General features: G+C 45.3%; 2 protein-coding genes and 1 pseudogene across 2 annotated transcripts; 1 reads left to right on the forward strand and 2 right to left on the reverse strand.

The window, feature by feature from the left end:
• Positions 1 to 4,216: 4,216 nt before the first annotated feature.
• LOC120667655 lies at positions 4,217 to 4,885 on the reverse strand (annotated as a pseudogene).
• Positions 4,886 to 13,670: 8,785 nt separating this feature from the next.
• LOC120665058 (basic leucine zipper 23-like) lies at positions 13,671 to 15,416 on the forward strand. The gene is made up of 2 exons (XM_039944483.1): positions 13,671 to 14,258; positions 14,404 to 15,416. Exon 2 carries the CDS (start codon positions 14,441 to 14,443, stop codon positions 15,122 to 15,124), a length of 684 nt encoding a protein of 227 aa, XP_039800417.1. The 5' UTR covers positions 13,671 to 14,258; positions 14,404 to 14,440; the 3' UTR covers positions 15,125 to 15,416.
• Positions 15,417 to 17,909: 2,493 nt separating this feature from the next.
• LOC120665059 (zinc finger protein 830-like) lies at positions 17,910 to 22,604 on the reverse strand. The gene is made up of 7 exons (XM_039944484.1): positions 22,363 to 22,604; positions 21,693 to 21,792; positions 20,561 to 20,714; positions 19,433 to 19,895; positions 18,669 to 18,744; positions 18,506 to 18,552; positions 17,910 to 18,399 (listed from the first exon to the last, which is right to left on the reverse strand). Exons 1-7 carry the CDS (start codon positions 22,446 to 22,448, stop codon positions 18,216 to 18,218), a joined length of 1,110 nt encoding a protein of 369 aa, XP_039800418.1. The 5' UTR covers positions 22,449 to 22,604; the 3' UTR covers positions 17,910 to 18,215.
• Between the last annotated feature and the right edge of the window lie 3,090 nt (positions 22,605 to 25,694).

A 25,694-nucleotide genomic window follows, 5' to 3' on the forward strand; every position in this document is an offset into this window, starting at 1 on the left:
CTCCTCGGTATCCTCTTCTCGGCATCATTGTTGGATTCGGAGACGAGTGAATCCGTCCTACTCGTTGGCCTTCGCTCATTTCATCGGCTCATTGCCCTCCAAGCTCGCAGCGATCAACTCCCTTCCCTTCGCATACACAAATTGTCGTCGAGGGCATCGGGACATGCGTCAGTGACACTCCAGACTCTACTTACCCCTGTTTAGTTGCAAAATTCAAAATTCCAAAACTATCACATCGAATAAGAATCTTACATGTATTGAGTATTAAATCTAGACGAAATAAAAAAACGAATTGCATAGTTTACTTGTAAATTGTGAGACGAATCTAATAAACCTTATTAGGTTATAATTAGACACTAAATTGTTGCAGTAATCGCTATCTTAATAAAAACTGGGTCTTCCCTAATTTGGCGTACTAATTGCAGTACATTTATAGTTCATATTATCCCTACTCATTTTACAATGGAAAAGGAATGAAGTTTATATTAAATATGTACTTTGTAAAATAGATTCACAATGTGGAGCACACTGCAAATCATGGTAAAAATATTTATTTACTAAATTTTGTCCAATGGGTAGACAATATCTAGATTTCGTTCAGTGGGTAGCCAATGACCCTGTTTGGTTCGTGTTAGAATTGTAGCGTGCTAGGAATAGTAACAACTTTGACAACTAATTACGGTGTCAAACAAAGTCAGTTTACAAAACCAACTTCAGAACCCCACGCTAGTGACCCTGAAGAATCTAATGAGGCATTTGACCGCGCGATTAGAGGATGGTACTGTAGCATCACTGTAGCTAATTATCTATTAATTACCGTTATTAGATTCGTCGCGAAAAGTTACACCCATTCCTAAAAAGGTTTTGCAAATAAACTTCATTTAGTACACCATGCATGCGACATTCTCTTCTCGGAAAATGTGCGCGCTAGAATTCTTGCACTTCCAAACAAAGCCAATATCCAGATTTCGTCATGCAAAATCATGTACAGTTGATGAAAATTGCTAAAAATTATATTTTTAAATTTATTTCGTCTGCTGGATAGACGAAATCTGTTTTCATCTTCTTGATAGATGAAATATTTGTATTTCATCGACCTGGTAGACGATTTTTCTTAATTTCGTCTGTTGGCTAGACGAAATTTAAATTTCGTCTACTTGGTAGACAATAATGCCCTAGTTTTGTAATTTCTCAAATCCGCAGTATTAATACATAGTTTTTATTAAAAATTGTATTAAAAATAAAAAATTCGGGCAAGTGGAATCGCTGCGCGTGGGTTATGCGCCAATGACACCTACGCAAATTCCTCCAAGGAAAGGTCTCATGCGTCATTTACGGCTTTTGTTGTGACTAATCTACTAATTCCTCCAGGGAAAGGTCTCACGCGTCAACTAATCTACTAATTCCTCCAGAGAAAGGTCTCATGCGTCATTTACGACTTTTGTTGTGACTAATCCACTAATTTCTCCAGGAAAAGGTTTCACACGTCATTTACCGTAGTAGTACAGACGCAATGACTCGTTGCTGTGTAATCGCCATTTTAATGAAAGCTAGGTCTTGCCTAATTTGACATACTAATTGCAGTACATTGATAGTTCACACTATCCCTACTCATTTTACAACGGAAAAGGAATGAAGTTTATATTAAAATATACTTTGTAAAATAGATTCACAATGTGGAGCACACTGCAAATTATAGTAAAAATGTTTATTTACTAAATTTCGTCCAGTGGGTAGACAATATCTTGGCTAGACGAAATTTAAATTTCGTTTACTTGGTAGACAATAGTGCTCTAGTTTTATAATTTCTCAAATCTGCAGTATTAATATGTAGTTTTGATTAAAAATTATATTAAAAATAAAAAATCGGGCAAGTGGAACCGCTGCGCGTGGATTATGCGCCAATGACACCTACGCTTAGGTGGGCAAGTGGCAGAGCCAACCTACCGTAGTAATGTTGGAGTTGGACCCCATGATGATAAAAATCGAAAGGTAAACACTCAAGATCATTGTAAATCCCGCACAAAAAAAGATCATTGTAAATCTCACATGCAAACATGGATCCATGACATCATGATTTTTTCCCAATCCTTCTAGCCTACAAAAGATATGGTAAGTTGCAGTCTCGTAGCCCGCCAGCCTTGACGAAGTGTTGTGCAATTCGTAAAGATATAGCTCTTACTTAGATGTATAAAGTTTTGGCCGTAAAACATTATAGCACTTTCGTTTGTATTTAATAATTATTGTCTTATCATGGATTAACTAGGCTTAAATGATTCGTCTCGCAAATTACAGACAAACTGTGTAATTAGTTATTTTGCTTAGCTACAGTTAATACTTCATGCATACGTTCAAAGATTCAATGTGATGGAGAATCTCGTAAAGTTTTGGAATTTTAAAGATATTTAAACAAAGGCATAAATAGGTTGCAAGCAGAGCCAGATGGGGGTGGGTGGGGGGTGGCGCTAGGGTCCTCTAGCCCCTCCCCCTGAAGAAAATAGAGAGGAAGAAAGAAGGATGAGCAAATGAGCCCAATTGGTTCTTACGCCGCCTACGCCACTGGTTGCAGGCTTGTAGTCTGCTAGCCTAGATGAAGAATTGTGAGGTTCGTCAAATGTACATAAGAGTGAGATAACTATTGAGACGATAATAGTAAATGGTAGTACCAATCAGTGTGTTCGGCTGGACTGCAACCGCTGGCTAGACTGGTTGGATGCTGCATGGAGCTCGTTGCCTGGCTTCACCAGCAGCTCCGCCAGCCAATCCAGTCCAGCCAATTCTAGGCAGCCGAACAGAATGAATGTTCCCATTAGAATGATATCCATATCCATAATAAATTTCAACATCATCAATAATTAAAGTGATGTGAATTATATGTTAGGTTAGTCTCAATGAAAGTTTCATAAAAAATCTCATAGCATTAAATTTTATACCACATCACAAATTTTGCTGACATGGCAGGAGAGAGGAGTGAGTTTTTTAGTCAAAAAATTACCAGATTTTTAGTCGTAACTTTGGCACGAGTGATGCTTATATGCTAGATGGGGAAGGAAGATCATTGGTGGAAATTAAGTGATCCAGCAATTATTTAAGCTATCTAGATAGACTTTGTTTAGTTCCCTTCAAAATTCCAAAACTTTATAAGATTTCCTATCACATCGAATTTTTAAACTCATACATGAAGTATTAAATGTAGCTAAACAAAATAACTAATTATACAGTTTGTCTATAATTTGCGAGACAAATCTTTTAAGTCTAGTTAATTCATGGTGGGACAATAATGATCAAATACAAATGAGAGTGCTACAGTACTTTGCAAGTGCATTTTTTATGCATCTAAACAAGGCCATAAATATGAAACGATAGTTCTGTCCCAGTGTCCCTATTATATGAATGCCATGGCGTGACAATATAATATGTGAACATCGGATGGGAATATGTATACCTTCTTATCTCCGAAGAAACCCGCGCGACGGCAGTGCTTCTCCCGTTTCATTCTATCGTTGAATGACACGTGTAGCTATGTACCCGTGTTTTACTTTTTTGTTGTTTTTTAAAGAAACTTTTTAACTGTTGCTGGCCTGGGTTGCTACGTTGTTGCAGACCATCAATTTCGGGCCCGTCCATTCCGACGTCCTCATGGGCTTGGCCTGCTGTGTCCACCGTCCGTGTCCTGCAAAGATTTTGCCCAACAGCTGTTGGCCCAAAAGCTAGCCGCCACCATGATCAGTGATGCTTTTGAAAAGAGAAAAAAACCATTGCAACAAATTCATTACTTTAGATAAGTTTTCACATCGCTAACTTGCTCTTTAATGCATAGGGAAAATAATCTATTAAAATAATTATGTTGGTTTAAATAGATCTTAAACACATCACTAGCTTGCTCTTTTGATTAATACTCACTCTGTTCCAAATTATTAGTCGTTTTTAGCTTTTCAAGATACATGTTTTTGCTATATTTAAGTGCATAGCAAAATTAATGTATCTAGAAAAGCTAAAATGACAAATATTAAAGCAGGATATAGTGTCACTGCAACAAGGTCAAAGCTCTCTGTGAAGATTTGCTCCACCGACCGACTATGAAGCTACTACATCTTGCTACTATTCAAGAAGAAATATAAGAAATTGCTATAGTTATTACTTCTATCATACAATTTATAGTAGGCACCATATCCTATGAAAACCAACACTCTTGTGCAAACTTTGGAAACCTCAATCAAGACCACATGATCCTCATCTAAAGGATATGGGCAAAGGTGGGTTATTTTAGCACTTAACCCCCCACTCATCCCACCATAATCCCAGTTTTTGCAAATCCCCCCCCCAACACAAGCCTGCACCAATTCGTTCAGACCCCCATCGGAGATGCACCTGGCCCGGCGCCGGCAGCGCGAAGCGGAGCAGGCGGACGTTGCGGGACAGCTCCTTCTTGCCGACGAGGCGGCAGGGGACCTTCTCGCGCGGGTTGGAGAGCGCGACAGGCGCCGGCGGCGGGGACCTGCAGATCACGGCTGTGTCCGGGCTGTCGCTGCCATCCCCGGCAGCGATGAGCTCGCCGATGCGGTAGGCGGCGAGGAGCGCCTTGGCCATATCGGAGTGGATGACATCGAATTCCTCAGTGCAGTCGGCACCGGCGTTGATGAGGACGCTGTCAGCGCCGCCGGGGTGGTCCTTGAGGTACGCGCTGCAATTGCAGACGTGGCCGTGGACGACGATCCACGCCGAGTCCAGCGACGCGTGCTCGCGCACCTCGGCCATGGTGATGAACTTGCTGGCGGCATTACTGGTGGTGGTGTCTGCCAGCGTCGCCGCAGACGTGCTCCGGTGGATCCCCGGTGGTGGCGGCGGCGGCCTCCGCGACCTCGAGGTGCTTCTGCCGCGCCATCCACCTGCCCGGCTGCACCGTCTTGGAGGCGCACGGGCCGTCGTGGGTCCTGCACTGCAGTGGCCTCCTGGTGTGGTGGTATTTGCCCCTTCTGCTCCTCTATCAACACTAGAACACTTCAGTTGTTTCGATAGCCGCAAGAGTGCAATGGTAGGTGGAAGCTGTGGTTGTGTCTTTTCTCCTCTGTCGTCGTTGTGAATAGAGTTTGGCCGTGTTGATGTCACAATCCAACCGGCCAGTGAGTATAGTTGAGCGGTAACCCGTGTTGACGTCCCAATCTAACCGGACGAGTTTGTTGTTTTTTTTCTTTTTGTTTCCTGGCTATGGCCTCCCAGGGCCGTAGTCTTGTATTTTTCTGCTATATCAATAGAAACGCACTCGTCGAGTGTCATTCCTTCAAAAAAAAACAAAGTATAAGAAACAAAGTGCTATGAAAGGGTAACTCAAAAAACTTTACACATCACCTTTCTTTCTTTTACGGGCTTCACGACGTTTCTTACTTATTTCCATCATTTTCTCGTTTGACATTGACGCGTATCGGGCTCTTTCTCTATCCCGTTTACGTTCATTAGCATCTTGGTTTTGTTGCTGGAACTTATCATGTGATTCCTTAATACCCTCACTGTCTACACAATGTGTTGTGGACATATATGTATTATATGAAAACAAGCAACATATATATGAGGATGGCTTCAATCAGCAACATATCATTGCCAGGATTCAACGCTAAAAAATGATTGGATGGATCACCTTTCTTTCTTTGCCGGGCTTCACGACATTTTTATTTTTTTCATTCCTCTGGTCAACAGACATTGACGCATATCGTGCTCGATCCTTTGCTCGTTTACATTCTTTAGGGTCAATGAGTTGACAACCACTATTGCTATTTTCAGATCTAATGGAGTGCGATCAGCACTCATTTCAAACGTATCCAGTTGGGATAGTCAACCTGATTTGTGGAAAAAGGACGAATTAAATTGCAGGAGACAGTTAACAGCAAGTAATGGACTCCAGATAAAAAAAATGATGAATGGAAATAAAATGAAAAAAATATCTACTCTCTAAACAACAAAGTCAGTCGGCCCAAGTAACCTACTCCCATCAGCCTGGTCCGCAAAGGCCCATTTTAGCCCAAGCCAAAACCCTAACTACCCACCCCTACCCATCCGTGTGGCGGAGGTCCTCGTCTCCGTACGGTGGAGGTAGTCCCCGTGGGATGATGGCTGCACAGGCGATGAACGCAAGGGTGTTGGGGGTGGGGTGGGAGGGGAGGGGAAAGTGAATAGTGGCAGCGCTGGTTGAGAGGATCTGGCCGGAAGAGATTTGAATTTTGAACGGCGCATGTTGATTGGACGGTGCGGGGTGGGAAGGTGGCGGTAGGGTCATGGTTCCGCCGGGCAGAACCACGCGGGTGAGTAAAAACGCCTACAGCGGCACAATCTAAACCTTATAGCATCTCCAATAGTTTTTTTTTTTTTGCTCATCTTTGATTTTTTAGGAAAAATTAAAAAAATAGTCTTCAATAATTTTCCATTCTAATTCCCCATCTTCTAACAATTGCCAAATTAATCTCTATTGTGCGTAAAAATACGCAGCCTTCCAAACTCCCTATCCTCCTCGCTTGCGCGTTTTTTTCTCGCGCGGGCTTCTCCCACGCGGCCACTCCTTCGCGCCATCGCCGTCGAGAACAAGCCGCGCCGCCATTCCGGTATAGAAATCCATTCGTTTTTTTCCATTTTCTCCAGTGTTGGGTATAGGCCTACGGTAGCATGTGTTCGTCGCCTTCGCGTTGGGTATAGGCAGACGCGTTCTGTGGTCGCCGCCGCCGCCGTAGGCCTGCGTATGGCCGCCCTGCCGGCGTGCTGGGCCATTGATGGCCTGCCCTTTTCCTTGCCTGAACTGCACGTGGGGTGGCCTGTCCTGTTCCTTGCCTGACGTGTTCCTCCAGACAGGGGCGGCGGCAGGAGGTGCTCGCGAGGCAGGGGCGGCAGCAGCAGGCCAGTTCTCGCACTGATCAGAGGGCCGGCGGCTGCAGCTTGCGTCACGATAATCAGCGAGGGGCAGCGTCACAGGGAAGGGCGGCGTCACGTCCTGGCGCGAGGCAGGGAGCGAGGCAGGGAGGGGCGGCGCGACGATTTCTGTTTTTAGGGAATACAAATCGGAAACTATTGGAGATGAAGTTTATTTTGTCTCTCTATATTTATTTGGAGAATTGTCAAACAACAAGATTTGAGAAAAATATATTAAAAACTATCGGAGATGCTCTTACGCTAGCTTCCAGTATCCTCCCGTTTTCTCTATATCTAGAGGGTACCGGATCCTGCCCCTGTCCGCCATCGTCAACCATCCCGTCGAAGCACGAGCCCAGCCATCCGCGCCGAGCCGCGCAGTCCCTGCTCTTCCACCCGACCGGCCGCGTCTGAGCTCGAGGAGCAGCTCGCGGCGGCCACCGCCCGCTGTTGCTCCCGCATGTCGGCGCCACGGACCCGACCCGCCATGGCCGCAGCCACCATGGCCATGCAAGAACGGGCATAGCCGCCGGCCCAGAGAGAGAGAGAGAGAGAGAGAGAGAGAGAGAGAGAGAGGAGGGGAGGATCTCGGCGCGCGGAGCTCGGAGCGCCGCCGGCCATCGGGGAGAGGGATGGCGCGCGGAGGAGGAGGGCCGGCCTCGCGTGCGCCGTCCTGCCGCGGCCGACCTCGCGCCGCCCCGCGAGCACCGCCGTAGTGCGCGCACGCGTCGGCGAACCGCGCCGCCAGCGACGCCATGCTCGTGTTCAGCTCCTGCTCCGCCAGCGCCACCACGCGCGAGCCCAGCGCGCGCACGCGCCGGAGGAGCTAGTCGCGCGGTTCGCCGGGGACACGCTCTCGTCAGGGACGCGCGAGAGTGCGAACGCGAGGTTTCCGGCCACTGCTTCCCCGAGAGGCCTCGAGCGGCTTGTTGGGCGTGCCTCTGGAGCTACTGGCCGGTGGCCTCATGCGCTTGCGCCAGGGCCGATGTGAACGGCGACGGCGGGTCCGCCCCACCCTCGCTCCGCCCACGGCTGCGCCGGCCGCCGCCGCGGCCACGCCCCGCGCGCGCCGCTCCCTCCAGCTCGCGTGCGTGCGAGCACGAATGCCTCGACGCCCCCGCCCGCGACGAGCTCGCCGTCCGCCGCGCGTCGCCGAACTTGCCGTCCGCCGTGAGCCCCGGAGCTTCCTGCTACCCCTGCTGCGGCCCTCCAGCGCGGCTCGGCCTGTCCCCGCAGGCACCGCGCCGACCGAAGTCGACCATCTTGACCGCGGACGCCGGGAACCGCCAGGCGACGTCGAGCCCGTCGAAGCCGCTGTCGCAGGCGAGCGTGACGGCCGCGGCGACGAACGCCGCGCGGGTCGCCGGGTCCGCGGCCATGGTGGCGAACGCTGGGTCGATCTGGCACTAGGAGCCCGCCCCCGCGCCGGCGCCGACGGAGAGCAGGGGAGAAGGCGGGAGAGAGAAGAATGGGAGGGGAGGGCGACGGGTGGGTGGGGTGATGTGTAGGGCATGTGGACTCGTGCGGTGGTAGTTGGTATTGAGGATAAATATAAAATATAAATGAGTGTGGAAGAATTGGATATAGAGTAAAGAATATTGATGATTGGGATGAAATATTCTTTTTAGAGAAAGATTTTAAAGGAAAGTGTGGATAGCCTAAGTCACATACTGTTACGAAATACGCTATGTTGGAGGTGACCGTGCGGATCTCAAAAACGGCTGCGTCGTCCAGATATCCGGCGTAAATACGCCGGGCGGCACAAAATCCGCTCTCCACGCACATGCCCCCAAAGGCCAAAGCGCTGGGGACTTTCGCGCCATACAAAAAGTCTATATCACCCCCTCAACTATAAAGTGTGGACTACATAACTCCTCAATCTATAAAATAGTCTATATCACCCCTGAATTTTCTAAAACCGGTTAAATTATCCCCTAAAGCAGTTTTGAAAAATTATAATAAATCACAAAAAATCATAAAATGAAAAATCTAATTGTGTTGGACTCCAAATGAGTAGATCTACACAATGAACATATAATATGGTATGTTTTAGTATTTTTTTTGCTGTAGCTTTGGATCTATGTTTTTCTTCATAGCTGTAAAAAAATGTACTAAAGCATAACATATTATATATTTACTGTGTAGCTCTACTCATTTGGAGTCCAACACAATTGGATTTTTTATTTTATGATTTTATTGTGATTTACTATGATTTTTCAAAATTGATTTAGGGGATAATTTGACCGATTTTGGAAAGTTTAGAGGGTGATATAGACCGTTTCATAGATTAAGGGTTACGTAGTCCATCCAAAAAATTGTGGGTGATATAGACGCGTGGCTGTGATGACGGGGCGCCGCCGGCGAGGCTGCCCGCAGCCGACAGCGCGGACGGCATCGGGGGACTGGAGCGGGGCGGCTCGGTCGGAAGAGATCAAGAGATGACGTGGGAACTGGGAAGGAAGGAAGCAAGAGGTGTAGGGGAGCAGGCTGCAGATTTGCAGAGCGCGCGCGGTTGGAGGCCCAACTAGATTAAGGACAAGAGCATTATTTTTTTTTTTTTTGCAATACTGCTGATGCTGAGATTCAAGGAAGTAAGAACCTTGTCTTTTCATCCATGTTGAGCTTTCCTGCACATGGAAACGATTTTTTTCTTAAAAGAAAACAAACTGGAACGTGATAGAGAAAGAGAGAACATGAGCACTCATGATGATTTTGGGCACATTGAACGGGACCTTGGATCGATGATCTTAGCCTGTTTTAACGTAATCTGGATTCTGAAATTTTATTGCAAGAGCGACGAGCCAAAGGTAAAAAATTGTTCATTTAGCTTTTAATTTTGTTTGTTTAGATTGTGGTAAAGCCCATCTAATTAAAGAAATATCAAATACTAAGAAATAATTGCAGAGAAAAGGGCATAGAGCTAATCAAATATTTTAGTAGATGTTACTTTCAAGTTCCAATACACTTACATTTATTGAGGATCCTAGGAAATCAAATAACTAGCACAATTTTCAATCACAACTACTATAGTTGATTAAAGGTAACAGCGTCATTTTCTACTATGTTTGAAATTTTCGAAATAAATAATCTGTGGGACGTATAGATGGCCATATGGGTCGAGCCTAACGGGCAGCCCGAAGCCTGACCTGGAAAAGGCCGACTCGAGTCCGATCCGGCGTGATTGAATAGTGCTCGAGCCGGCCCAGCCTGATGTAGCAGGCTGTGCTTGGGCCACCACATTGGCCCATAGTGTCAGCCCAGGCACGACCGGACTAAGTAACCAGCTGTTATCGCCATAAATTAACAGGATTAATTTATGGGCAGAAAGCAAGATGGGCTTAAAGCCGAAGACTAAGAAGACTTGTAAATCGGCTCCTGCGTGAGCATCTGGGCCACATGGGCCATGTATCCTTAGATTTAGTTTAAGATTAGAGATAGAGTCCGATCGGGACAAGATTAGTTTAAATTGTTTCCCAAGTCTCCGGACTATAAATATGTATCCTTTGTTATTCGTAAAGGAGAGCGTCATCACGTCTCGCAAACAACAACTCTCGGCGCATCGCCACCCCTAATCCTAGGGTTTCATCCAAGTAAATGCCATGCTGCCCTGATCGCTTCTTGCGATCAGGGCAGTATTGTTCTTGCTTTTACCTTAGTATTACTCGTACTGAAGCATTTTTTATGGCGAGTAGTACTAGTTATTCTGATGTTCGTAGCATGGCTTTTAGTAGATCCGTTGTGCTTCGTTGCTTATCATCTACGAATATCATGTTGCCTCTGTGCTATCACGTTTCAATCTTATACTAGTTCTTGTTGCATAGAATTAGTTGTACAGAGGCAACACCCTGCTTCTTTTAAGTTTAGTAGATCTGATCTGTTACGGTTTGCTCTTGTTCTTAAGAGTTGGCGTAATATCTGCTAGGTTAGGCCTTGCAAACGGGTTGGACGATCCGGTGGCGTATTAGATGCTTTGCTTTAGTCTTAACAGGGAATTGATCCGAGAATCGGCTCTTGCTAGTTCTTAGGCCTCTATTTTGGGTATGGTTTAGTTATCTGTTATGTTTATTAGGCCTAGTCACGTGTAGGATGTTCCGATCTAGCAGTGAAGTCTTTACCGTTGTGGATTAGATCAACTAGATTTATTTGAAGCAGCTTTATAGTTATTTGCTTTATTCATTAATATCCGGATAGATGCAGATCCGATCTGACACCGGGACTCGATCGGCTCTTTAAAGCCGATGCAAGAGTCGTCCCGGGGAGCCGACCACGGCTCGAACTTACGTTTCCACATGTTTGTGTGTGCAGGTCAATCTTCGCAAGCACGTCCGCACCTTCCTGATCGGGTATAGATCAGGTGGCATGCCCTGCGTCTTCACAAGCCGCGGCGCGTTGCTGGAATTGCGGGCCGTCGACGAGGGAGCAGTGCCTGCCAGCGCCCCGGCGACCTCCTGGCTCTTCGTGTTGCCTGTCGCTGCTCGCCGGTGGGTTTCGACCGACAACACCAGCCCAGTAGCAGCTCGGTACCAACAAAAGCCCACGGCTGTTGGCCCCAGCCAATTAGTGGTTGGCCAGCCCGGCCCACTAGTTGTTGGGGGCTGGAGTTGCTGGCCGTCCACTCCACCCCAAACCCTAGCTCGCCCACCCGCCTCCTTGACGCCGCCTCCTCGTCTCGCTCTCTCCGGCCATCCCAAAACCCTAGCCTATCTTCTCTAGCTCTCCGATGGCCGGCCGCGGCCACCACCGGCCTTTCCTCCGCACCCTCCTGACCGCTCCTAGCCTCCGGCTCTCACCTCACTCTCTCCACTCGGCTCCTGACACTGGACCTCGAGCTCGCTCGTGTTCTAAATCTGGAGCTCACTCATCCTCTCGTTGATTCAGCGGTCACAATGATGCTCTGGTGCTCCAGTCTCACAGATCTGTGAAGTCTTGACCGTGAGGAACCAAAAGCTCAATATCAATTAGTATTTGTATCATCTTTTATCTCTATGCCAGTTTTTTTATTGTCTTTGTTTCTTTTTCATCTAAAATTTAAGTTCATTTGATATGTTATTGTGAAACTGTGTGAATGATTCATATTTCGAAATTGGTACATAGATCATGAGTTGAACAAGTGGTATTTTGCCCTGTGCCGGCACGGGCACCAAGAGCCTAGCGTGCCGAGCGGCCCCACCTGACCCTATTATGAGGGTTTACGATCGCGTCTGGCCATGAGTCAGCACGCTAGGTGGCTCGGCACGGCCCAACCAAATGATCAGGCATAGGGCCGGACTGAATTATACGGAGTGGCCCATTTGCCCAACTATAGTGGGATGGAGTGAGTACTACTTTGTGCTAATGCGGCCATCTTACTTTCCAGACCTTGATGCCATATGAACATGATGTCCATAGTCAACTAGGCAACAATATCTTAACTTCTCAAGGGGCAAAAAAGTCCAGCTGAAAGACAAGACCAGGCCAAGTGGTAGGCCACCACAACAAGCAAGAAGAGAAGATGAAGGTCCAATCATGGTGCGTGAACAAAAGCCTCCCAACAGAGGCAAGAACTGATTCCGCTCGGCTCGTTCTTATCCGCTCGGCTACAGTAGAAAGGGGAGAAAAGGGCGACACCGAGGCGAAGAGGGCTTCCGGCGGTGATTCCGTCGGCCCCTCTCCTCTGCGGCGGCTGGTCCGGCGTCGGAGAGGGGGGTGGGCCGCGGAATCGTGGTTCGGATGTATATAGACTAGAGATAGTTATGTTTAGGTCGAGGTTTTGCCGGAGGAGCGGAGCGGTCGCTCCTGTTCGCATGCGGATGGCGGCGGTGCTTCCTCCTCGTTGGCCGGGTTTCCTCCTGCTCGTGGCTGGCAACAGCGGCGTGGCGGGGTGGATCTTGTTCCTTCTGTTGGTTGCCGGCGACGGCGGCGCGGCAATGTGGATTTTGATCCTCCAAGAACATACGTGTGAGTTCCTTTGCTTGGATTTTCTCTGTGAGGCGGGTTGGTGTCTATCCGGTGGCGTGCCGAATAAGTCTGGACTCTTCCCCGCTGGCGGAATGGACGGCGGCGTGAAGCTTTTGTTCCTCTTTCTCCTCTCCGTTCGCTTGGTGCTCAGTAGCGGTGCAAGGTGCTCTGCTGTCTTGGGCATTTCAAGTTTCGCGGATTACGGCGTCGTGAGGATTGTCTTCCCCGTTGTGGGGCTGATTTGCCGGATTGCTGACTTGCTCAGCAATGGCGGCTCTTGTTTCCGATCGCCGGCTTTTGGGCCGGTGGCGGCAGAACCCCTTCCCCTCTTCTACTTTGCGAGCTGTGGGCCGGTGCTCGTTCATCGTCCAAGCAGCTCATGGAGTGGGGAGGTGGAACTTGGCCGGCTTCGGCATGGAGCAGGAAGGATGTGGAAGTTTCGGCTCGATCCCGCCTGCAGGAATGTTGGTCATTGTTCTATGGGCACAGTCTCTCGGCATGCTTGCTCAGCGTTTGCCTTTGCGACCTCCTATTCGAATCTTCGTATAGGTTGGGGTTGAGTTTGAAGTTTTTTCTATTTTTCTGCTGTGTCGATGGGTGTAACTAGGCGTAATTGTGGCTCACGAGCTGGCCATATAGGTGTTTTAGTGCGAATATGATGGGTGAGTGGCGGTCTATAGCCCCACCATTTTGTTCTGGGACACCTGATGTCTTATTGTAACAATGTTCGTGAGTAATGAATGAAACACCCTGTCTCAAAAAAAAAAACAGAGGCGATCGTCCCAGTCCTCCCCTCCGTCCATCTCCGCCCCACAACCCCTACCCTCACCACCCGTCCGATCACGTCGACGTCCATTTCCTCCTCCACAGAACGCCCCCCTTTCCAGGATTCTCCTCTTCCGCCTCCCCCCGATCGCCGATAAAACGGAAAGCAGTGGATCGGACGTCACCAAAAAGATCGGTGGGGAGACGAGAGAGAAAGGGGACGTGAAAGGCGAAAAGGGGGAGGAACTGGGAAAGCAGAGTAGTCGGGTGAAAGTTTCTCCCCGGGAGAGGCAGCTCGGCGGCAACGGAGAGAGGCCTTCCGCCTGCGGCCTGCGGCCTGCTCTACCGACTACCGTCGGTTCCATACTTCCATGTCCTTCTCCGTCTCGAGATGAGGTTCTGATGCCGGAATCCTGCTTTTCCGGCTATTTTACCGCCTGGGGGTTTCACGTTGATGCGGCGTGGTTTCAAGTCCCCACTCCCTGAATTCTGTCTCCACGGCTTCCAGTCAGACGCTCAAAGCTTCGCTCTACCATCTCGCTGAATTGCTTTTCGTCCAATTTGGGCAGCTCGCTGTTGCTTGCAGGAGATCGCTGCCCTTTCTTGGATGCTGCGGAGGTCTACTGCTGTGTTCGGTGGTGAGGTCTGCTGCTGCCCTGCAAGTTAGTTTGATCTCAATCTCTGATCGGCAATTCAATTGTTACAGCCTCTAGCAGCATCCTTGCAGAACCAAGTTCTTTGATTCTTTCATCCTGCTTCTCTTTCTTTTTGGGTATCTCCCCCGTGCAACTTGTCCATTGACCATAGGAGGAGGAAATTGTTCTTTGGCTCATTCTCTGTCACAATGGACGATGGAGCTGACCTCCCCTGCCAATTGCTCTTCTCCCACCCGGAGGTGCCTGGCAGTTTCGACGAGCTCTTCAACAGCGCCACAACGACCTGCACCCACACGCACAGCTGCAACCCTCCCGGCCCGTCGGGCCCCATGCACACCCACACGTGCCTGCACACGCACACCCAGGTCCTCGCCGGAGGCGCCGAGGGCGACGACGCCAGAGAGGACCCGGCCAAGCCACGGAGACCGTTGGGGAACAGGGAGGCCGTGCGCAAGTACCGGGAGAAGAAGAAGGCGCACGCGGCTTTCTTGGAGGAGGAGGTCAAGAAGCTCCGAGCCGCCAACCAGCAGCTGCTGGGGAGGCTGCAGGACCATGCCGCACTGGAGGCAGAGGTGATGAGGCTCAGGAGCCTCCTGCTCGATGTCCGTGGTAAGATTGACGCCGAGGTCAGCGCGTCCCCTTTCCAGAAGCCGTGCAGTGTTGGCTCTGTGGTCTCTGCTGATCCTGCTCCGTGCTTCAATGGCAACTCTGAGGTAGCAGGAGCCTGGGAGGAGAGCTCCATACCATCGGCTGCAGATTGCAGGATAGATGAAGGCGGTGGTGTGTCACGAGAAATTGATGTTCCAGAAGGTTTGCATCATTCCATGGATGTTGTTGCAAACTTTGTGGGTTCTGATTCTCTAGCTGAATGAGCGCTTGCCTGATTGGCAGTTTTTTTTTTAACCTCTGCCAGCTTCTTTGATCTTACTTCAGAGATCAATTCTCATGGAATAAAGAATGAGGAACTGACTATAGAATAGAAGTGTAGAACTATCTTTAGATGTACTATATGTTTCTTATGTTGATGTTCAGTGTGGACAGTGTACAGACTTGTTGTATAGTAGCACTGGAAATTTAAAAACTGCCAATATCTAAGACATTCTACAAAATTCTTTGCCGGCATGTCAAATTGTCAAATAAGTGTAATTGATTTCTGATTTGGAATTTGTTTGTACCCATCTGAAATTCTATGAGACTACTGATAAAATGCTCTGCATACAATTAGAGCACTGAATTCACTGGGCACAATGAATTTGCTTACCTTGTGGGTGAAAATAGGGCAATGTTGTGGTGTTCAACTGTTTGGAGCAATTCAGGAATTTCTTGAGTCAAATTTGAATTGAGCAGGTGTCAAGATTCTGCAGCAAAGAGCAAGATATGATCTCAGGCTCCATCAACGGAGTTCGGTGTTATACTGCTGTCTGCTCTCATCTGCTTTGAAAGATCTTTTTTCTTTTGGAATCGTGCTTTGATAGAACTACTATTGCTAATCGTTGAACCAATGAATATATTGGTTCTGCACAAATGCACTATAACACCTCACTGGCATTACTGCTACTTGGGTTTTTTCGGACAACTATCTGATCTCACTAGTCTGAGATTCATACTTACCTTCAGCCTTGTTCCTCTGGATTTCAGCATGCTCAGAATGTATCATGTGAAGTCAGGATCGTATAATACGTAAGTCCTGAGTAGCAGTGAAACAAAAAAGAATGATATTGTTCGAACCGATATCAGCGAGTGATCGTATCAACTGATATGATATCGGTTCGCACAATAATCATGTCAACTGATATTGGTTCATACACCAAAATGTCTGTACGAACTTGGAAGTCATATACTCATATCAACTGTTGCTGCAAAATAATCACGGGACCATGGCTATCATCTTGACACAATTTCTGCTCACGCATTATGTATCACGCCTTCAAGTGCTTCTGTGAAACAGAAATTTAAACATGCATTGCTGTTGTTGTCACTGCATCGGTTGCATTTTTCAGCAGTATAATTTTTGTGATTTTACGAAAATGGAAACACAAAAGGAAATGGGGTCACCAGTCACCACAAATCATATCATCTTGAGATATTTTTTTAAAAAAATGCTTATTCATTATGTAAGAAAACTCGGGCTGCCATTTTGGCTGCCTGAACTTTTGTTACCAAGAGAACAATTTACAAGGGGGTAAGGACTTTGCAGAGTGTTGCATCTTAGATGGGGAAATAGGAAGAAGGAAGGCAAAAGAAACTGTCAATTAATCAAACATATACTCGATGCACTAGAGGATCTACAGGCTATAATACAGATAGATTTTGGAACAAAATCTAACTATGTCTCTAATCATAAATCCATGTGCCTCAGCACCAGTTGGGTGACTCGCGAGATGTAAGCGTTCAAAGAAGAACAATCTTGTTCTTGAAATAGGAGTTTGAATTGACGTCGTTTTTATAGTTCTGTCATTCTGTGTATCTTTGATTCGTGTGTGCCACAAACACTATGGATTGTCATCTCCATCATTGACAGTTCTAGAAAATATAGTCCGATTATTGATGGCTAACCACTCCTCTTTGACTGCAAAATCACACCAAAAACAATAAAACATGTCACCATCTATTAATTTACTTATCTTTGAGACCATTCATCTTCACTTGCAATTACATGACTTTAGAAATAAGCTGATACCTTTTCCAGCACCATCAGTGGATTATTTGTTTTGCTTTCTAGAAAAACTCTACGGGTTGTTTAGGCAGTTGGCGGCTCATGACGTGATTGTACACGGGTGCACGTATCCAATCAGTTGACCAGATTATTAGTATGTTTCTTTACTTCATGTATGTCCATCAAACCTTGCCATACATGACTTTGCAACCAACAGCTGTTGAGATAGAATAAGCAGGTGTCAAATCTGGCTAGGAAGATGAACAGTTTCAACTAAGTTTGCCTACGTCATGCGATGTTCAAACACATTTTTTCATATGCACATCAATTATCATATGTTGCAGATGCGTGTTCAAACACATATTTTAAATGTATAGGATGGTGGAGCTGCCAAAAGTTGGCTTCTTGACACAGGCTCGGCACGAATGGAACCAGCCTGACGAAATTTTTTTGCGAAGAGAAGCAAACAGGCCGGCGTCAGCAAACTGTTGCAAAAGAATGCGCACCCGGGATGAAGAAACACTGATTGACACCGCCTATCACCGTCACCGATAGGAGCATTGGACAGACAAGAACCCTGTAGGAGGTCGCAGGCGTTGAGCATGCACAAGCCAGTCAATCTGCACAGGTACAGGCGTCCCTTTCAGATCTCAACTTCCAGAGGAGCTCCGACCAACCATCAAGCAGCAGCGATGTCCTCGTGTCGAGGACCAAAGATATCTACATGCACAGGCAACCCGTCTGCCAAGATGGTGATGCTGAGGCAATTTGCCTAAAATGTACTCCGTCCCAAAATAAATATAGTTTTAGAAATTGGGCACGAGAATTGAGAAGGAATAAAAAAAATAGAGAGTGCACATGAAACAAAAAAGGGCAGAGAAGAAGAGAGAGAGAGTTGTATTGAAAAGTGAGAACTACATTTATTTTGGACAAATTTTGAATCCTAAAACTACACTTATTTTGGGACAGCGGGAGTATACAATTAAGAGAAACATGTAAAATATTCAATGTACGGTCCATTTTGGAACAAGTTAATCATCGCTCAAAATTTGCTACAAAATTTGCTTCAGACAAAGAAGTTCAATCAGTCATCACATGCGATTCGCAGTCAAGTCATGGTGGTCGGAACTCCGGTCTATACAAAGTTGCCCATGGTGCTACTGAGGGAGGGAAGGAAAGATGTAGAAGTCAAAAGTATTCTTCATGTAGAAAAAAACTGAAGTACTGGGCTACAATTCTCGATGATGGTGGGTTCTTAAAGTTCTCTATTTCCACGGTAGGTTGGTGCCAGTTACAAAATCTTTCCATCATTTTAAATGCTGCGCTCTCCAGTCAACTGCAAAATCTGTGCTGTCATCCTCTTCATCACTTGATGAATCGCTGCTGGACTCCGTGTCCATACCTACAGGCTTGCTATTTACTTTAGCAGTACGGGCAGCTTTTGACTCAACGAGTTGTTTCTTCAACATATCTACTTGCTGCCTGTACTCCCTGTGTACAAATGAAAAGATGGTCACAATAAAAACCTTTTCACTTTGCTAAGAATGTGGTCCCTTTTTTTTTACCCAATGTAACTGGATGTGAATAAGTATCTTACTGTTGCTCTAGAGTCAAGTACTCCTCCCTCTCAGCAGCAGCATCAATCTGCAGCATAAATGCAAAGTTTGCTCATATCAGCAGTGTGGAGTTAACATGTGCAATTATAGGCACGTATTCTTTTTCACCATTAGCATAGGAAGTAGAATACAAGTTAGCCTAACCTCCTCTTCTTCAAGGCGATCATCAACTTCCTGCAGGTCCTCTTGAATTTCCTTCTCAAATTCTTTGTATGCATCACTGTACAAGAGTTTTTATGAATTAGCAAGATAAAAAAAACTTGACCTGCGGGGGGTAAGACCGCCCCCACAGCATTGTTTGAGAGGTAGAATGACATTCTCACAACAGGCCAAGAAAACCCCCGAACCCCTGCCCCACCCGTACACGGGGGTCCGTCGCCTTGTGAGTTAGGCCGGACCTCAAACCATGCTTTGGAAATGGGAACAGGCGAGGGGATTTTTTTACCCCACGGACCGGAAATTCGCTCCACACGGGAATCGAACCCCGGCCGCGGGGGTGCCACTGGACGCCCTCGACCAACCGAGCTAGCGACCTTAGGCAATTAGCAAGATAATGTAGTGTACATAACAAGAACCACATATAATAATAATTTACTAAGTCTATACTGCATTACCGCTGCAGATTTTGATCTTGACTGATGCAAAATGCAAAATACATGTGGAAATAACAATGCATGACTTGGCTTACAAAATCATCCTCATGCTGTTAAATTATGCTAATCAGCCACTGCAAAGCACCAACATCATCAAATGCTATTCAAAATATAACCAGTCAATCCTGGTTATTTATCGAATTTAAAATTGTCAAAGGAAGAGAGAAATGCATGATTAATTAAGGGTGGTTCTGGTGAAAATGGCCACGTATTTCAGATGCAATGCAAATGCAAGAGGTGAACATGAAAACTTACTTCATGTCAACTTTTTGAGGTTGGATACCACGTGCCCGGAGATCAGCATCTTTGTTATCAAAGAAACCTTCAGGCAATGATGCCTTTACTTGAGCAGTTCCTGAACTCTTTGCCTCTTTAGACAATGAACCAGGTTCACTGGATTGCATGCCATTGCCAGTTTTGTTGTTATCAAAGAAGCCATCAGGGATACCTTTCACCTGCATGTGATTGGAATTGGCGATGTCTCCAGATGTACTAAGTTCGTTAGCAGCTGGGGCTGGAGGTGGAGCTTCATCTTCATCTGCATCTGCATAGTCGAAAAAATTCCCTGGAAGGATTCCTTTGGCATTCGTGCTGGTATGACTCCCTTTCTTTGCCATTTGATCTGGCCTAACAGATGGTTTATCTGTGCTTGCTTCTTTGGCCTTCGGTTGAATAACAGAAACTTCACGGCGCACAGACCTTCCTTCAGGACCAGTATCTAGTATCAAAGTTGTTGAATTAGCGGAGACAATGATCTGTGCAAAACCTTTAAGTTTACTAGGACTGCTAACAGATAAGCATCATATTATGCTTTAGCATAATAGTACGAGTAGGAAGCTATACTGAGAATACATTTGTTTTATATGTTCCATAAAACAAAATGTTCAAAACCCCTTATAAGTATCAATTTAAGATTATTGTGCTTTATTCAGATATTTGTAAAATATCTAAAACAACTTCACAATGTATCGAACCCTACACCATGTTTTACTTAACATAGTTAGTAACACACTTATATATTTAATGATTTATCAGATACAGTTAGGAATGTAATTGCAATTTTTTGGTAGACGTAAATAAGGTAACGGTTGGCATACAGAGATTAAAATGATATGTCAACACAGATGTTTTCTGAGAAAATAAAATCCGAATAGATTACATTGCATAATAAACCAGTGGCAGGACAAAAGGAATAATCAGTCAATCAGAAGTAGCTAAGGCAAAAGAAGAAAATTTATTTCCATGATAATGATAATGCATCTGACTTACAACCACAGAAACATGGCATGTAAAACAATAGAAGCAAAATGTCCACACAGTATTACTATAGAGCCAGTTAAGTTTACGCTATTTGGAGAAAGGGAGGTTGTTTGGTATTCTCACCATCATTTCGCCTTTTTGTTCCCTGATTATCAAAAAAATTGGTAGGTAGTGTGGTAGATTTTTGCTTGTGAGACTCCACTGGTTGTTCCTGCTTGGTATTATTGCCTCGAGATCCTGCACCTGCTGCAGCCTTAGCAGTTGCTGCAGCTTTTGCCTATTATCAAAATACAAGCTCAGTTCAGAAGCAGTAAGGACAGGCACCTTCAATAGCAAATACACTTTGAATGCACAATGCAGTGTATGAATACAATTTTACAAACTATCAGCTCATTCTTGGAGCGATTAATTATACTTAGTATCTATCTCAACACAGAAATCATGTTCTGGCAGCTCTTGTGGAAAGACATGTATGCTATTTGATAGTAAGCAATAACTACAGACAACATAGATAAGGGAAAATAGTGGTTTTCACCAAAGATTACATGCTGTTGACTATGGTTAATACATATAAAATATTACCACCAAAACTCTGAATGGATAACTAGAATTTTTTTATAGAAAAGAAAACCACATCAAACCAATCCTTAGAATAAGCCAGTAGAGTAGTAGACAGAGGGTAAACCATTGGACTGCCATGAACACATGAATAAATAGGCATGAAACTTCTTCCATAGTCTGTGGAAGTTCAGAGGTGTGCTCAAAGGGGTTCAAATTAAATGGCTAGCAAAAGAAACAAAACAACATAGGTGTCAAATATGTACTTGTACTGGCACTGTTTAGTTTTCATATGGAACTAGCGATACAAGCAGAGAAAACCACATTTTCTTCTTATATTAGATAACACTTCTTTCCTCTAAATGAACTAATGAAGTGATGGACAAGACTAAGTTTTAAGATATCACAGCGTAGTATAATGGATTGTGTGTCACTGCCTTTAAACAACCACTCGAGCTATCCTCTGAACATGGCCAGCACTCACACTACAAGTCAACCAATGTTCTCGAGTCATCCAAGTAGCGGCTTATCCACGATTAGTCGATGTTCAATTGTCATACTAGTGTATTACCTATTATATACACTTATATATGACATACTTAGTATACAGGGCCTGGTCAGTATATGGACCTGAGAGTAGAATTGAATAATCAATAATAGTTGCCCAAATCGATTGCTCAGTGGGCAACAATTTTACCTCATGATGCTTCCGTGACACTTGGTGTGCAGGCCAAAGTGCTTCAGACTTTAAAGTAATATTGCAGACTCTGCATATGGGCTGATCGAATTCATTATACCTGCACAAGGTTATACAACTTATAGATGTCAATTCGTTAGCTCATACTTGCATTATTTAATTATAATCCGGGGTACAATGTGAGAAGCATTTTCAATGTGTAGCTATAACTTAAAACAAGTTCTGATTTTACATGTACTGTCAAGGTCTATGACAACCTCTGTAGAATCAATGAATGATGAAAGATGCTGGAATCCACTGTGCACTCTAAAACTAATTTTTCTGATGACATTTCGGCTATGGAAATATGGAATGCATTAGCATACATACCATACCATGAGAGTGTAACATATTGATTCAGGGAGCTATACAGCATCCGGAACTATTGTCTACTGTTAGAGCGAATCAACAAATCTACTGGTTAGAGGTTTAAGCACCACTACCTGGACCCTCACAATTCGCGCCGGCTGTTCGTCAGAATGCCCTAGGGTTTACACCACCTATCAGTACGGCAGCCAACCCAACCATCCCCACGAGTCCCGACCACGGAACCAACATAGCGGTAGGATTCCGAAGCCCAACCCGGAACCAAACCGAAGACACGGATCAAGATAGAGAGTCGGAGCGGAACCTGACGAGGGAGGGGTCGATGCGTCGCTGCTGCTTCTCCTTTGTCTCGCGGAGCTTCGCGCGGAAGATGGCCTTCCTCTGATCCATGCAGGGCAAGGCCGTCCTCTGGAACAGGAAGGATTTCGCCCTCGCCCGCGGCGGGATACGGCAGCTGGTGGCGCGGTTCTGGAGAAACGGGAGCTGTCGGGGGGACTCGGGGAGAAACGGGAAGGGAGGAAGGAACAGGACGGAGACGGCGTCTGCTCGACCCGGTGGTTGTTGGGCTGAATCAGCCAGCAGGGCCTTGTTGCGCGCGCGTTGGTTTGGGAGGCCTGTGATTTTGGCGGATTCTTCGGCCCAGTACACACAAGCTCTCTCTCCAAGTCGAAGTGACGCGTGATGCGTGCGTTTGGAAAAGCATGTCTGGGTGTGTTTAGTTCCCCGTTTAGAAATTTTGAAAATAATTTTTTTCACATTTGAAATATTAAATATAAATTAATCATAAAACTAATTACAGAACTCGTCTGTAAACTACGAGACGAATCTAATGAACCTAATTAATTCGTCATTAGCATATGTTTACTGTAGTTTTATTGTAGCAGTTTAGTGTCCAATCACGCCCTAATTAGGTTCATCAGATTCGTCTCGCGATTTACAGTCTATTTGTGTAATTTGATTTTTTTTCAATTACATTTAATACACCATGCATGCGATTTACAAAAAAAATTGAAATTTTGAAGTTTGGATTTAAACAAAGCCTCTGTTTTGCTGAGGTGCAGCTGTGGGAGAAAGGTGGTATGAAAAGCTGAAAACCGTTTAGTTGAAACAAGTATAAATTATATCTTCTATCTTTATCCTTTAAAACAACTTTAAAAGAGTTCTTTATTCCATACATTTTGAAAAGCAGAAAGCCAAAAGCCAAAAGCAAGGTCCAAGATGCTTGCAAAAATGTAATATAAAAAGCAATCTCTAAAAGGAACTCATTTTAGTTGGAGTTTTGGCTTTTGGGACGAAAAGCAGCCCCGGCTGCACCTTCTCTGTCTCCTTTACGTGTCTCCATACACGTGAAGGCCACCCGTTCATCTCCCCTCCAGAAGCTGGGCCTACTAATTTTCTATCCATATCTCACTCCACCAGCAAATCGGAGTCGCCACACCGTGTGTTAACTGCTCGAGATTCTATCCTTTCTTCCTGCTAAACGCTTGTCGCCCAAATGAAAAAGCGCTCGTCAGCTCACTTCTGCACAAATCGAAGAGCTCGATTTAACTGTGCGAAACCTTACACTCCGCAGCAACAGGATTGATTTGGGCAGCAGCAAGGTAACTCTCGGTGGCGAGTAGCTGAATTGTATAGGTGGAATTTCAATTCCAGTGGATTTCGATTTGGGTGGCCACAACCTTGATTTTGGCTGCGAGATTTCGTTCGGGTGGTCATAACCTCAATGCATGATGCATGATCTGGATTTGAGCAGTGAGGAGTTCGATTTTCTATGTTCCTCATTGGTTGTGTCGAGTCAAGGTCCACATGATGGAACATCGAGATAGGATGCGTAGATAGATGCATGAGCTTGGTGACAACATGAAGACGACAGTGTATTCTTCAAGATCCTCTCATAGCAAGAGATTTTTGTTCCATGCCAAATTTAGACTCGTTAGTTGTCTTGTGCTTTTCCCCTTTTTCAAAAATATGCACTTCCAATCGATTGTGTGATCATAAGAAGAAATAAAATTGGATTTTTTTTTTATATCTATACAATTTGCACCAAACTAGAAAAAATAGAGACCTTCACTGGAAAATTCCAGTGTGGTTGAAACCCAACTTTCTGAATAATTTAAAAGAATTGAGAATATAGTTTCTTGCTAAGGTAAATTGCTGCATACTCCCTCTGTCCCTAAATAAAAGTCGCTTTTGGTTTTCGTGCCACAAGTTTGACTAGATTTGTAGAAATTATGTGTAATAATTAAATCTCTAAATAAATTTTATAAAAAACTAGATTCAAATATATATCCAATGATATTTAATTTGTACAATAAATATTAATATATTTTTATATATATTTGATCAAAGTTATTTCTCGGAAAGCGAAAGCGACAGTTATTTAGGGACAGAGGGAGTACATAAGATTTGATGGATAGCGTACAGACAAGACACCTGCCCTCCTGACAGGGGCAGGGCAGCCTGGAAGACGGCGCCCACCATGCAAAGGGTGTGTTCACACCAGTTTGAGAAGCATCAGAGAAGGAAGATGTAGCCTATAAATAGAAAGGCCCCAAGGCATGTAAAGGGACCGATCCTTTCGGCACCTAACTGATACACTGGTTCTGGGCTTGGACTTTCCAACTCGGGATCATCAAAGAACCAATCACCACACACACATGACATAGGGTGTTACGCCTCCGGACGGCCTGAACCTGTCTAAATCCACCATCTCAACCCGCTTCCTTAGAGGAGATTCTTGAGCGGTTTATACCCATGGCCGAATCTTTAAACGGAGATTCCCAGTAATCCCTGCTAGCGGTAATCGCACACCGTCATAGGGTGTCGACGATATCTTACTGTCTTTTTTATAATTGATCATAATAACATTGTATCCTTAACCATGAAGAAACTAATAAAAGATAAATGTAATTTAATACCTGCACGAGGATAACAAAATGTTCTGTTCTTTATTGTTGTTGTATTTTTGACATTGTGTGAACTCGTTCGAATGTTGAAACCCTTTTCTCGAGCATAAGCATTGTAAAAGTCATACGCCTCTTGCTCCGTACAGAATTTCATACCAATCTTTGGTATCATGTCTTCTAGAGAATTTTCCACTTGGGTAGCGGATTCAGTTTTACTATATTCCTGGTTGGTGTGCAAAGGGTTCCATGCGCAGTAAGTTAGAAATCAAGCAAAACTTGCTGGACAGGGTAAAATTAAAACACATTTAAACAGGCGTGGTATGACTTGCAGTTCCTAACTCTATTCTTTTTGTGTGCACAGAAGGAATGTTGATGCAGAGAAATTTGGCGAGGATGTGGCAGGAGCAGCCGGCGGTATGATGAGGTTTCTCCCTTGTGGCAGGAATTACGGTGCCAAATCCATGTAGTTGGCTTCATTGGTAGACATGTAATGGTCTGGCTGAGATGCCATTACTGTTGTGTGGAAGAGCAAGATGTAAATCTGATAATTATCCTCCTGATGCCAGTTGTAATTGGCACCATTTTTCAGAACCAGGCAGCTTTTCGAAAAATACCGGAGCCGTAGGCAGGTAGGGATTTCGTTCGTCTTCTGCTGCTGCTACCTCGTGACAGATGGACTTAGTTGTCGATAGAGGCACTTGAACAAGATCGTTTTACTCAGCATAAAATA

The sequence above is a fragment of the Panicum virgatum genome, chromosome 3N (assembly GCF_016808335.1).
Source record: "Panicum virgatum strain AP13 chromosome 3N, P.virgatum_v5, whole genome shotgun sequence".
Lineage (NCBI taxonomy): Eukaryota > Viridiplantae > Streptophyta > Magnoliopsida > Poales > Poaceae > Panicum > Panicum virgatum.

Coding starts and splice junctions, on each gene's coding strand:
- LOC120665058 (XM_039944483.1), top strand. CDS start 14,441: ATGGACGATGGAGCTGACCTCCCCTGCCAATTGCTCTTCTCCCACCCG.
- LOC120665059 (XM_039944484.1), bottom strand. CDS start 22,448: ATGGATCAGAGGAAGGCCATCTTCCGCGCGAAGCTCCGCGAGACAAAG. Junction 20,715..21,692: donor TGTCACGGAAGCATCATGAG/GTAAAATTGTTG, acceptor TTTTGATAATAG/GCAAAAGCTGCAGCAACTGC. Junction 18,553..18,668: donor ATCGCCTTGAAGAAGAGGAG/GTTAGGCTAACT, acceptor TTTATGCTGCAG/ATTGATGCTGCTGCTGAGAG.